Source organism: Camarhynchus parvulus, chromosome 12, assembly GCF_901933205.1.
Source record: "Camarhynchus parvulus chromosome 12, STF_HiC, whole genome shotgun sequence".
Lineage (NCBI taxonomy): Eukaryota > Metazoa > Chordata > Aves > Passeriformes > Thraupidae > Camarhynchus > Camarhynchus parvulus.
The window spans coordinates 464029-477560 of record NC_044582.1 but is presented as its reverse complement, the minus strand read 5'-3'; the positions used below and the strand labels follow the sequence as shown (position 1 = coordinate 477560).

Below are 13532 nucleotides of genomic sequence, written 5' to 3'. Positions count from 1 at the left end.
TAATCTGAAACACTGCAACAATGTGTGGCTGCAATTTGAGCGGGTTTGTTATTACACCAAAAAAATCAAAAACTATAAAGGAATTTCTAAAACATGTCAGCAAGGCCAGCGAGAAATAGTAAATATATTTTAATAACTAGAAATGGCAACTCATGAATGGGAGTGGACACCAGACTTCAGCTGTTCACAGCACCATTCTCTCAAGAGTCCCAATGCCAGAATGGATGCTGCAATAGCCAAGAAGTAATCCAGGTTGTTCTCTTCTGGAACAAGAACACAACATATTCTATGAAAACCTTCTTCTGAAACGTCATCTTAGCAGGTCAATGGGAATTGCCAGAAGATATAAACATTTTTGTAAGATGCTGCCACCAATACTATTTCTAATTTAGGGTTACCCCAGGTTTTAGTTAAAACAAAAGGCATGGTTGCTGTCATTACTTACCTAGGTAATGTGGTGGATGAAATGGCATAGGTTTATTAGTTGCCGAGTAATAAGCAACTGCTCTCTTAAACCGAGTAACTTTGTCATCTGTTCTAGACTAAAAAAAAAAATAAATAAATATGTCACAAGCACATTCAGGTTTGTCACCTGCAGGTCAGCACAGGCTGTACAGTAGATAATGTACCATATCTCAGAATTAATGCCTATGGACCCTCCAGGGCTGCAGCACTGCTCCAGTACAAGGAATGTTATATCAACCCATGTAAGGGTAAAGTATAAACATTCAGTCTTCATGTACAACTGATTCTCAAAGGCAGTGCACACAGCTAGGCTAAAAACCCCTCAGGTTATCAAGAATTTAAAGCAGAGGGTAAATGCAGTATTTTCACCCTTAGAAAGCACGGAACATGAAATTAGGACAGCTGAGCCACTGTAAATATCAAGAGATTCCTATTATCAACTGATCAAATCACTATTTTATCAAGTGCAATTCTTCAACACAAATGTACAGCAAAATTCATTAAAAAAAAGAAAACAAGACAACATTTGGCTTTATACTCTACCTGCGAATGCTGAAAAACATCTTTTGCTATGGCATCCAAATCAGTGGTATCCTGAATGTTGCGGACGTAGTCGGCCACGGCTTTGATCACTACGTCACACGGCGGTAAAACTAATTGGTGAGCACGTACCTGTGAGCAAACATGGTATGTGAGCAGGGAATGGGGCACACAGCTGAACCCCCTCTACTGACAGCACCCGCAACAAATTCCCTGTGCCCACATGTACTAGCTACTTCTGGGCCTTCCACTTTGTTTTTAAAATTTAACCTTAAACAGGGACTCACACAATTACAACTCACCTCTATGTAAGCCTGCTGGTTAAGTATCAGCTCCAACAACAAATGTCAACAATGCTGATTCGTTTACTGCTTTCTAGTTGCACATTTCCTCCAGTACAAAATGCTTCATCTAATTCATCATACACTATAATCTTCACCATACATTCACATATATATGCCAGGAAATATTTTGACACAGTTTATTTTCAGAGTGTAAAGTGATAGCAGAATTGATGAAAAAGACCCACTGCAAACCTGGACTTCCACCTCAGCATTCAATTGGTTACTCCTGAAAATAAATTATGACTTGGCTTATGATTATGGGAATGACTGCTCCGATGTGCCCTGAGTAATCCTCCGTGGGGAACAGAAGCTTCAGGCCAAGGAACCATCCTGGACCTCTGTAGAATTCCAGGCAGGGAGCAGTGCTGCCAGCTGGATCTGAAGAACTCCTCAACTATCAGCAGCTTCTGCTCCCACCCCAAGTGCTGCACAGGCTCACACAGACAGGAACAAGGTCTCCAAACATGTGTCCTACATTCTAGAGGAAGCCTGAACAATTTCTAAAAATTCTGGCTGGAAGCTCTGCACAATTCTGAAGCACTCTTCTTGGGCCTATAGAAGCAGCTAGATTTTTGCTTTTAACATCTTTCAATCTATTTGAAAAATCCAGTGATTCAGAACCCGAGAGGTGACTATTACCATTTAACAGTTCTATTTTTAAGATACAAAAAAAATTTATAAAATCTTTATGAGTCTTTACTGCATTCTACACAGAGAGATCACACTTTACTAGAAAATAGTGCAATTCAGACTTGTCAGAAACATTTATGCAAAATTCTAACTAATACTTTGCTAGTTTTATCTTTGCAAATTTAAAACCCATACCACAACTCCTTTTCATTTTATATGGGGTCTAACATATGTGATTATATTCTTCCCTGCCCTTATCTGATCTACTTATGATATGATTTCTTACACTGCTCTCTTCATATTTAGACCATGGAATTCTTGCCAGATACCCATTTTCATTAATTTCCTTCTCCTAATGTCTACTCTCTACAAATGTCAAGATATGCATTCTATATCTAGCCATTCTCTCCCAGAAATTAGTTCTATATTTTAGAAGCCTAAATTAAACCAAGAAACAGAATGGTTAAGGGACCCTAGTCCATCCAGTTCCACCCCTGCCATGGGCTCAGACACCTTCCACTGTCCTAGGCTGCTCCAAGCCCCATCCAACCTGGCCTTGGACATTTCCAGAGATCCAGGGGCAGCCACAGCTGCTCTGGGCACCCAGTGCCAGGGCCTGCCCACCCTCACAGGGAAGATTTTCTTTCTCATAACAAACCTAAACCTGCCCTCCCCTTCAGGTTAAAACCATTCCCCCATGTTCTATCAGTCCATGCCCTTGTGAAAAGTGGACAGTTAAGAACAGTTTTTAGTGTAGTCAGTGGCACGGTAATTATTTCTATCTCAGATACTAAAATCTAAGTTTACACTAGTGAATATAGACAACAATACTAAACATAGATCACACTCACATGTACATTTAGAGTCACAAATATTGGTGATGAACTTTTGCCCACATTTTGCCAGAAGGAGGAATAGATTTTCTTCTCCCTGGTAATCCAAGTCAGCTGCTGAACACCTCCCATTTTCCTCCCATGTGTAACAATTACCCATCTCTGAAACAGCTGAATCATTCCATGGTTGTGTCATGCTGGATGTGCTGCTCTCTACAGAGCCCTTGCAGAAAGCCTGCACTGCTCCCTGAGTGTTCCTGCAATCTCTGCTTGGAAATACAGTGGATGACAGAAGTAAGCAATCTCCCATTAATTTATGTGTTCTCCATGATGGCAATATTGAATAAACCATATAAAGCTGGCATCACAAGAAGACATCACATCACTTTGGCACTAACAGCCAGCTAAAGGCCCTGGAAGTTTGAAGCCCAAGTGAGGCCTATCAAGGGCTCACTTGGCATACTGCTCCCATTGAGCTGCCTGTAAACAGCCTCAAGATCTCACTAGAGCATACTCTTAAATCCTGAAGTGAGACCTTCTGGAAGTATGTTTTACAGACCTAGAGACATCTCACATATTTGGACTTTCTTCTATTGCAAAGACATCCAGTGCAGATGTGAGAACACCCTCAAAACTAAGAATATCATGACCAACGCTACACAAAATTCTGAAATGAAAATTTCCTCATATTAAAAAATAAAATATCATTCTATTAATTTCAGAACTTTCCAGAAATCCAAAATTGTAGATCTTCTACTGAAACATAACGAATGTTTCTAATCCTATGTGCATTAAAATACAAGCTAAGTCTTACTGCATGTTCGGGCTAGGAAAAATTCAGACTTGCAGCAGAAGTTACAGAGCATGTGTTGGTGGTTCAAACTTACTTTCAGTGTCACACAAAGCATTTTAGAGCAAAAGCAGCACCATGTTTTACCAATTTCTTATTAGAAGTTACTTTTTTCCCTTATCCTCTAGAGAAATGTTTCAGACAAGCACCAACACAGAAAATCAATTTCGGAAGGCAAACATGGGGGTGGGTCTCATACTTGCAGGCAATCAGGTTGGAGAGCTTACAACTGAGAGGAGCCCAGTTTCTTTGCTAGTTGTAAAAGGACTCCTTCAGTTTGTGACAGAGCACTGACAAAAAGCTGAAGTCACTTATTTGTGCACTCTGAAAAGACTAAGTGGGGAAAGGCAATTAATTCTATAGGGGTATTTGTCAAAATGAGTAGCATTACAAACATAGAAGCAGCAAGATAAAAATGTCTTGTGTTTGACAAAATAAACTTGCAAAAATGCTTTCTTGGAAGAGAACAGACTCACATAAGCACAACTCCATGGGATGATCAGGATAGTGTAGAAGCACCTAAGCTACACTTGGGAAAAGCTCCCCAGCCCTGGGAACACCTCAGCTGCCCACCGTCTTCAGGAAGCAAAGCCTGCAGAGACTAATCAACACCCCATTTACTACAGTGCCTGCTGGAAACAGATAATTGGTTCAGTTTCATTTCAAAACATTAAAAAAGAGACCTTGAACATTTGGTTGCTGTGAGGCAACACACAGGGAACATCTTTCTTCCGCTGGTGAGCGAAAAGGCTGAAGATATGAAGAGGAACATGAATTATGGCAGAAAGCAAAGGAGAGAGCAGAACCACAAGCCAAAGATGTGATACAGACAGATTTCATGAGACCGGTGGACAGCCCAGCACACTTCGAACCTGAGGGCTGGGCTACCATCCAGAACTCCCTGACAAGCCATAGGGATGAGCCAACAGGAACCTAGAGAAATTCTATAGCTATAGAAGTGAAGCCTTGCACCTTTCTGCAGAGGCAGAAATAACCTCTGGCTACTCCACAGGCTGCAGGTGTGCCAAAAGGGACCCACAGCTGGAAGATGCAGCAGACTGAAGAGGAGCTGGGGGCACCCTGGGTTGTGCAGCAGGAGCACAGCCAGCAGAGCCAGGGATCCCACTCCTCAGTGCAGAGCACATGCACTCCAGAGCACTGCACTCTGTCTGGGGCTCCAGCCCTGTGTCAGAACAGTTGAGCTGGTTGCAGCCACCCAGATTGTCAGGGAGGAGCAATTACTCTGGAAAGGGCTGAGGGAATGGGGCTTATCCAGCGTGGCAAAAACAAGGCTTTGTAAATGCAGCCTTCCACTACCCACAGAAAGGTAACTGAGCACAGAGAGCCAATGTCTTCACAGCAGTATGCTGTTCAAGAGCAGAAGACACCAGATACCCTGAAACAAGAAGGGCTCAGCACACAAGGCAAAGCATCTTCACTGTTGGGGCCATGAAATCACAGGGCAGGTGGCCCAGACAGGCTGTGCAGTCTCCAACCTTGCAGATTTTCAAGACTAGTCTAGGCAGTGCCCTGAGCAATCTGCTCTGACCTCAAGCTCACGACACTTTTTACAGGAGACTGTACTAGATGACTTCCTGAGATCCTTTCTGACCTGCATTATGATGACCCTTCGCATCAAAAGCCCCACGAACAACAAGGCACTTACTCCAAGTATATCCTAATAGTGTCACCTTTGTCATCTGAGCAGCAGCAAATTACCTAAGCACCTACTTCAAATATTGGTCTCCCTCTGGCAAACACCCTCAGAAGTCAGGAACTTCCTAGAGAGATTCAGAGAAGAAGCCTAACCTGCATAATCTGGATTGCTTTCTAGAAGCATCTTTGCCTCTCCACTGAAATGGAACAATGAAGAAAATGGAGTTTCCCTGCATACTCTTCTTATTTATAAAGGGAGACTGCATTAAGCTTTGTTTCTAAGGTTACCTTGTGAATGAAGAGTCAACACTTCTTCCGTGGTCTGTGCTTCCAAATAGGCACCAATTCATTCCAGAGGTAAGAAACTGCCCTCCCAAATTCATTTTGACAGTATTACACATTGATCTTGAAACTCCATACTGTAACCAGTTTTTCCAGAATAAGAACCAAATTGTCTTTGTCTTAAAGATAAATCTCAAAGCACACAAATAAAAAGCAGGGTAAGATAATGCTGGTTTACAAACAAGGTCTAACAATCACATCATTCCTCAGAAAATCTATCAACTCTTCTTGTTTCAAACCCCTGATTTGGGTCGTCATTTTAGTGAACTCTGACCTCAGGTAGGTGACAGGACTCAAGTGCAGGTCTGCACTCTTATGAGATTTTTCCACAGGGACATTTGGGCAGATGAGATCCTGACTCAGACCAGGTCACAGAGCCAGCTTTTGATTCCTTCTCCCTGTTGCAGCAACAGCAATTCCTATCTCTTCTTTTATATTTGGTCATGGAATCTTCCCAGTTCTGTTAAGCTGACAGTAATTGTTGGTGTCTGCTGAAAGGCTTTTCATCCAGCACACAGAGACCTTGTCCTGACTCTTGGGTTCATTTCCTTCCAGATGTTATGGTACAGATTCTTCAGTCAGGCTTTTAATTTTCCTCCCATCTTCCCATTTCTACTCAACTGTTCCTGGATGAACACCCCTCCAATAAAAACAGAGGTAGGGGTTCCTTCAGTTTATTTTTTCCCCTCCCCAAGGTGACTCCAGGGGAGACCCAGCAATTTCTACCAGCAAAGCTGGGAGTTTCTTTTATAAGTTATCCTTTTTCACTGGTGAACTGGTAAAGCTTCTCTTGCAGGAAAAGTACCTCTTTTGCTACAGCATAATAAAAGATTGAAAGAGAATGCAGGAAATAAACTGTATTTTATTAACTGTCACAGTTCTCCCTGAAAAGCAACAAATCCAGCCACTGGAACAGAATCTGTCAGCTTTGATGCTCAAGACCTTACTGCTCTAAAGACAAAAGATTAAAATCTTTACACAATGAGAAAAAGCTTTCTAAATCCTGAGCTGAATGAGGTGTGGGATTAAAGCCCTTGGTTCCTGAGCATGAAGAACACTCAGCTGTGACTCTAAATAGACACAACAAAACAAAGTTTGTAAGCACAGCCCAAGAAGGACATCCTGGGGAAACCCAACAACTTCCCCCCCATTCTGAGGTTTCATGAAGGCTTGTGCTTTTTGGGAATGTTCTGAAACTACTCCTTGCTATCAGCCTTGTGGTTAATAGAAATGTTTTTTAGGTTTTTTTAAGCATTCATAAAATTTACAAGTAATATCGCTTTGTGCACAGCTTCACTGAAGATATTCCTACAGAGAGCTGTGGTGACATCACTGATATACTAGCATGTCAAGAAAATTAAACTCAATTAATGAGCTCCTGAAACAAGTCATCATTTCAAACCATGAGCACTGTAAAATTAAAGCTGAAACAAACAGGCAGTTGTTCCATTACCAGCAACTAAAGAAAACTAGTTTGCTGCAGATATGTTCTTCCACCTGATAGCCCTGCCAGGCAGGAGACAGAGGTGCTGTGCTCAGTTTGGGGCTGTGCACTGAACAAATGGCCAGCAAGCTGCCATGAAATTCAACAAATCCTGTGTTGTGATAGTCTTTCCTCAGTCAGGGCACTCATCTGGGGCTTTGCATTGCTTACAGTGCAGCAGTTTTCATGGAACCCTTAACAGCCAAACGGGAACTCCTTTCATATCTGATCCCATTGGCCAACAGATAAAATCCAGCAGGGAGGACTGCCTATGGCAGGCCAGGATGCTCTGAGGGTACACATTTCACTTCCTAGGGATGCCAGCCACAAAGTCCAGTTGGCATTTCCACTGAACAGGTACATCTAGCTGCAAAGATGACATATCTAATTTTCACTTAAGTAATTCAGTATAAATTTTGAGGGCTTTCCAGAAGGTCCAGGTGTCTGAAGTCATAATCTGACCTGACTGACAAACAAGTCTACTCAGGCTAGACCACAGGAATCACCAGAAAGTTTACCAACACTTGGCAAGAGCCGCTACATTTTAACCTCTTTAATAAAAAATGAAAATACAGGCACACTCACTCATTTTTCCACCTCAAATTTTAAGAGGAATGAGCAAACATGCATGCAGACTTTGTTTTGTCACTAGAATGTGCTGACACTTACCTTTCTGAACACCAGAGCGGCAGCAAAATAGAGGATGAGTGTAACATCAAATGTCACAGCTGTTCACTAAGCAATGCATGTGCAAGCCTTGAAAATTCTGCTGAAAATCTGGAATCTTGTTTTAAATTCTACCTTTGGCAAAACAAGTTTTCAAGGCTTAATAAACTTCCAGAACAGAAGGAGAAAAACCCGTATATTTTTGCTGTAGAGATAACTAAGCAGTCTGACAGAATTTACAAAAAGCAGATTATTTGCTACATGATGCACCTTAGGAGAAAGACAAATATATATATATCTGTTGTGGCAGAGAGAAAGGTCACTATGATCCCATTCTCTGATGTGTCCAGTTTCCCTTTTATAGCCCTCTACTTGGCAGATGCACGAGGCGAGTGTGATGAAGCAGCAGAACACACATGCTGTAAACTAAGAGCATCAGGCAATTTACTTGTCTCAACTCCCCCCCTCCACACCTACCAAAGGCCACTTTAGCTTTCTCATGCAATCTGTTTTCCAGCATATTTACACTTTAAATACCAGAAACAGACTATTACACACAAACTCAGAGCAGCAGAAAATAAAACAAGATGGTAGGAAGATATACAGCTCATTATTTTTGATAGCTGAAGAACACGACCAAACAAAAAACTCTCCTTTTCAAGAAAGAGGAGAACAAGAAGCTGCATTCTGCAAGCCAAATCACGCTGGAGCTCTGACTTGTGCAGCTAAAGGGCACTGAGGGGGATCACACAGGCTAAGTTTAGCCTTGTAAGACCAATGACCCCAGGTATCCTCTGCAGCCAGGCACTGGGACACTTGAGGGTGACTGAGCACAAGGGCCTTGCAGAGCTGCTTTCAATTAAGCTATCACATTGCTCTTGTTAACCATAGTATTGATTTTAGCTTAATTTCTCCTAGTTATATTAAATTTGTACCTTAAGTGAAGCTAGTGGATGTTCTGGACCAAGTAAACTCCAATGAAAGGAAGCCAAATCTTCATCAGGTAGAATATGATTACCTGGAACATAAGGCAGAACTCATTTAAATGCACTGTAAAACATTACACAGTTTCTACGTACAGCAAACAAATCTGCAGTCAGTCCTCAACTCCTGATCCAAGAGGATTAACAGATTAAACTTGCAGATAGCATTCTGTTACTCCAGAAAAACCCAATTAGCATGCTACAGCTGCAGCAGCAACAGCTACTTGGTGTGTGTGAGGACCACTCTTCCATGAAACCAGCTCACTTACACCAGCAACAGAGCCAGGCACAACATGGAGTCCACCTCAAGCCAGTGTGTCCTATTAGGAAATCCTCAACAGATTTCACACCACACGTGCAAGAGAGTAAGAGCCTGTTCTGTTGCTCCCTGACACATGCTGGTAAGGCCTTTCTGCAGCCCAGCACGTGCCATTAGTGATCCACATGGGAGCTGCCTCTGCAACCTGCACTCTGCTCCACTGTGAAAGCATGGTCAAGCAGCAGGGCAGGAGCCAGGTTTATCAAACCCTCAGGAACACCAGCAGCTCCAGTGACACTTAGCAGGTCCCCAGTTCCTGAAGTTTCTTTTGATGATCTGACCAGGTCAGATGGGACCTTGGGCTGTCAACAGGGAAGGAATTGGGAAATTATTCTGTTGCTTCCATGGACGGAGATAGAGACTGTATTTACCACACTGCTCATACCTAATGGAAGATCACCTACATTGCTGGTTTTTTGTTTTTTTCCAAAGCACATCACACTCAAAAAAAAATTATTACTAGGAAGCATTTAAAGCATTTGTATTAATCAAAGACGTAACTAATCAACCTCTGATGGAGTTCAGTGGCTGTGTACCCAAACTTTACAAAGAGCTAAACAGAATGTGTTAACACAATTCTGGCAGAAAACTTCAGGATCTATTCAACACCTGTCTTTATGGAGCAGCAGTTTATTAGTGAATGCACTGTTCATAAAGAATATGAAAATATTCTCTGAATATTACAACAATTGTTTTCTTTCTTGGTAGTTTGTTTGTAAAATCATCTAGTTTGCTCTTAATGCTCCTTAACGTGCAAAGCCAGGCAAGCTGCCTGGTGACAAGCAGATGTCCTCTCAGAGTGGGAAGTCTCTGTGTCCAATCAATACTTCAACCACTACTGAGATCTCCAGCAAGGAGATGTTATGATTTTTTTTTTTCATTAGGAGCTAAACTTTAATATCACATCAGAAAGATTCAACAAGTTTGCATGTAACAGCCACACTCACTAATCTAGTCAAGGTAAGATTAGACAGTCTTTCTAGAACAGGCCTGCAAAAATGTACTGTAGCCAGAGCAGGACAATTCTGTGATAACTGACAATCACTCCCGCAGATGCTACCTTTTAAAACAGTCAGGGCCTCTCTCCCTTCCACCACAACTCCAATTTTGTTTGGTCTCCATCTGTCACTGCAGTTAATTCATCCCCCAGAACACATATAGGCAGTGTTCGATCAATTCTCACCATGTACACTGAAATGCAGCAGTGTCTTCTGTGGTCCAATTAAGAAGTGATGCCTGTACTCACCTTATGTAGTTCTAAAATTTTACTGAGGAGCATAACAGGATTCCATAACTAAACATGTTACAAAGTGCTGTCACAGTGGGAAAGAGATCAGCGTTACATAAGCAACCTCTATTTCTTGACCTGGCTGAACAACCTCAACATATATTGATTTTTCCCAATTTAATGGCTTATTTTAGTGTATGCCTTAGGTTTTTTTTTTAAAGCAATTAGATACTAATTGAAGTCACTGTCCTTTCTAAAGAGTTCACTGAATTGGAGCCTATATCTCACACTGGATTTGTTTTTCTACTTGCTGTTTTTTTACTTCTAGAGGCCCTGAAGCTTGGATGCTTATCTTTTTAAAAATTATTCTGAACTATTTGAGTCAAAAGTTACAAAACAACCCAATTCAACTCCCTGTTTACACCAGCAGCAATTAGAACAGAAATTTTTAAGAGCATGCTTGGAGGATGCAGTATTCAGGCCACATTTTAACCACCCATTCCAAGAATACCCTTTATATTACAATGCTACAACTATAAACCCCTTCCAGATGAGAACTGTAAGAAGGAAAAAAAACCAACCTGTAAACCAAGACAACCAACCACAGTGTACACAGAACCTCATCTGAAAGCAATCTTTACAAGTTTGCCTTGTTGATACAGTCAGAAAAAATATTTTGAGGGAATATTTCAATAGAAACTTTATCCCTGAACAGAACCCAATCCCAAATCACTTGCCATTGAGAACAATTTTTTAACTGCACAGTTCAGAGTCATTCCTCAGGCATCTCCAACTGTTCAATGTGAAACTGAAACTTTGAGGATGATTTTCCTTTTCCAGCATTTCTCAAATTAATTCTTGGAGTTAATGACAAGAAAGATTCTGAACACAAAGAAAACTTTAGTTTTCTGGATAGAGGGAAATACATCTAGAGCCCTAAGGCTGAATATGGATATCACAGCTATAGTGATAGTTTGGGCCTGCTGGAATTGCAAACATTAAACCAGCAACTTAACTGTAATTATTTCAGAGCACATTCTTTTATTCCTACACAAAGTACTAGCATGGGGAGTTATACTGCTGTACCCAGAAAAAATTCACGTGCCTTCCCATGTCATCAAATTCTCACTCATTCCTTCCCATTGTGCTTTTCTTTATTCTATTTATCACAATCGAAAAAGATTCAGAGGCCACAGGAGTAAGGACGGAATAACTTGTGATGCCAGAGAAGTCCTCAGATATTCAACAAAAATATTAAAATTAGATTAGAAAATGAGCCACCCTAATTTAAACACATTCCATGCTTCATGCACCTATATGCATATAGGAACCTAGTATTCTATTAAAAAAACCCCAAAAGTTACTGTATTACCAAGGTTGCAAAAGTTAAAACATGTTGCCCATACTTCAAGCCAAACTGTATCTGTTTGTTGTCAGCTTATATAATCACTTCCTATACAAATACCTAAGGTTCCTAAAATTCACTCATATAAAAATAATAAAAAAACTCCATGCACAGGAAGATCTTGAGAACATCTTTTCTTCTAACCCTGATTTCCATGAACTTTATTCAGCTTACTCATACTGAATACATACACATAAGAAATGCAAAGGAATACTCAGAGCTAAACTTGTAGCTGACCTGGGGCTTTTTAACGTTTGTACCAATTTGACAGGGAGGGAGGAAAGCAACCAAATCTCTCTAGAGTAATCACGTGAAATTACCTCCAATTTCTTTCTTCTAAGAACATGCTGAAAACTATTTGGTCATGAAAGACAAGAGAGAAAAAAAACCCAAGAGTTTCCTGCATAAAACTGCAAAGCCTTCAGATACTTTATCAGAACTTATCTCACCTACTGTTTGATACAAGCAAGCAAAGCCCCAGCAGACCATGCAGCTGGAATTGTGTGGCAACTTAAAGCCACACTTCCCATGAAGTCCATAAAGCATATCTGCAACTGGGAAACTACTTTTCCAGCAGTAACTATTACTCACTGAACTGGCATGCCCTAACTTATTTATAGACTCCAAAACAAAGCCAAGCAACAGTCGTCTGTCATGCAATTCCTGCAATGGCAGCTCAGCCACCCTTACTATTGCCTTCCCTCCCTACACCTGTGCAGACAGCAAAAACAAGCAAGGAAAAGCAAGTCCAACTAGTCAAATACTTGTGGCTGTCTACTGCAAGATACATTGGATCTTTCCTTCTTAATATGGAAGGTGCCTTCCCAGACTGGGAACAATGTTAAAGACCACTAAAATATTAGCATTTAAAACAGTAACACAAAGCCTCTCTCACTGAGAGATTTCAAAGAAGTTTTATTCCTCTATCCTGTAACCATACTGAAACAAAGTGAGTGAGAAACTAAAATTAAAATCCAGTTATCTTAATTTGTTTGCACAGCATGACAAGATTGAGAACATGGCTGTTCCCAAAAAGCATTTAGAATGCTATTATAAATAAATTTTATTCATTGGAGTCAACTTCACCAGTACTTAATTCACTCTTCTGTCTGAGAGTATGACAGTTATTCTCTATCACTGCTATGGAAATAGAGCGTGTTAAAACTCTCCCATTTAAACAGAAAAGTGAAACTGGAGACATTCCCACCTAGGCTACTGAGTATGAGAAGCTCATGGGCATGAGAAGCAGGAGTGCTAAGAAAGTATACAGCCAAAACCAATGGAATGGTACAATGTCAGTCACTTGTGCTTTCAGAAATGCGGAGTTCCACTCAATTATAGCTCAGCATATTTCTGTTGTACCTGACATGCTGCCATACTTGTCCAATAGTCATTTCTGAGGGGAAAAAAATGCCCCAGCAAACCAAGCACCTTCACTCCATAGGTGTTATTTTTAGGTAGAATTCAGGACAAAAGCATACTTCCCGTCAGGAAAGTGTACCACTGAAACTAGACCTCATACACTATACAGGACCCAAACTAGAACCACAACTGTCCTGATTTCCCCCACCCACAGAGAACATTCTGGCTAGGCAGAGCTCAGCTGAACCCTTGCTTTCAGCTCTTCTTTCTAGACAGCCACAATTTGCATTGCTCGAAGGTTTCTATAAACTGGGCATGTCTGACCTCAAACACACATCCAGTCCACCTCACACAGCAGGAATGTCTGGAACAAAAGGATGCCTTTCCCCAGGTACTCTGTCAAATTACACACACATTATTTTAAAA

At 41.1% G+C, this 13532-nt stretch overlaps 1 protein-coding gene across 3 annotated transcripts in view; it reads right to left on the bottom strand.

The window, feature by feature from the left end:
* FAM120A (family with sequence similarity 120A) overlaps nucleotides 1-13532 on the bottom strand; it is a 48438-nt gene that overhangs the window by 28192 nt on the left and 6714 nt on the right. For all 3 annotated transcript variants that reach the window (XM_030956429.1, XM_030956428.1, XM_030956430.1), the window contains exons 3-5: nucleotides 8745-8827; nucleotides 1009-1137; nucleotides 446-542 (exon numbers count right to left, since the gene is read on the bottom strand). In XM_030956429.1, the coding sequence (XP_030812289.1) occupies nucleotides 446-542; nucleotides 1009-1137; nucleotides 8745-8827 (309 nt within the window). The remainder of the gene's footprint in view (nucleotides 1-445; nucleotides 543-1008; nucleotides 1138-8744; nucleotides 8828-13532) is intronic.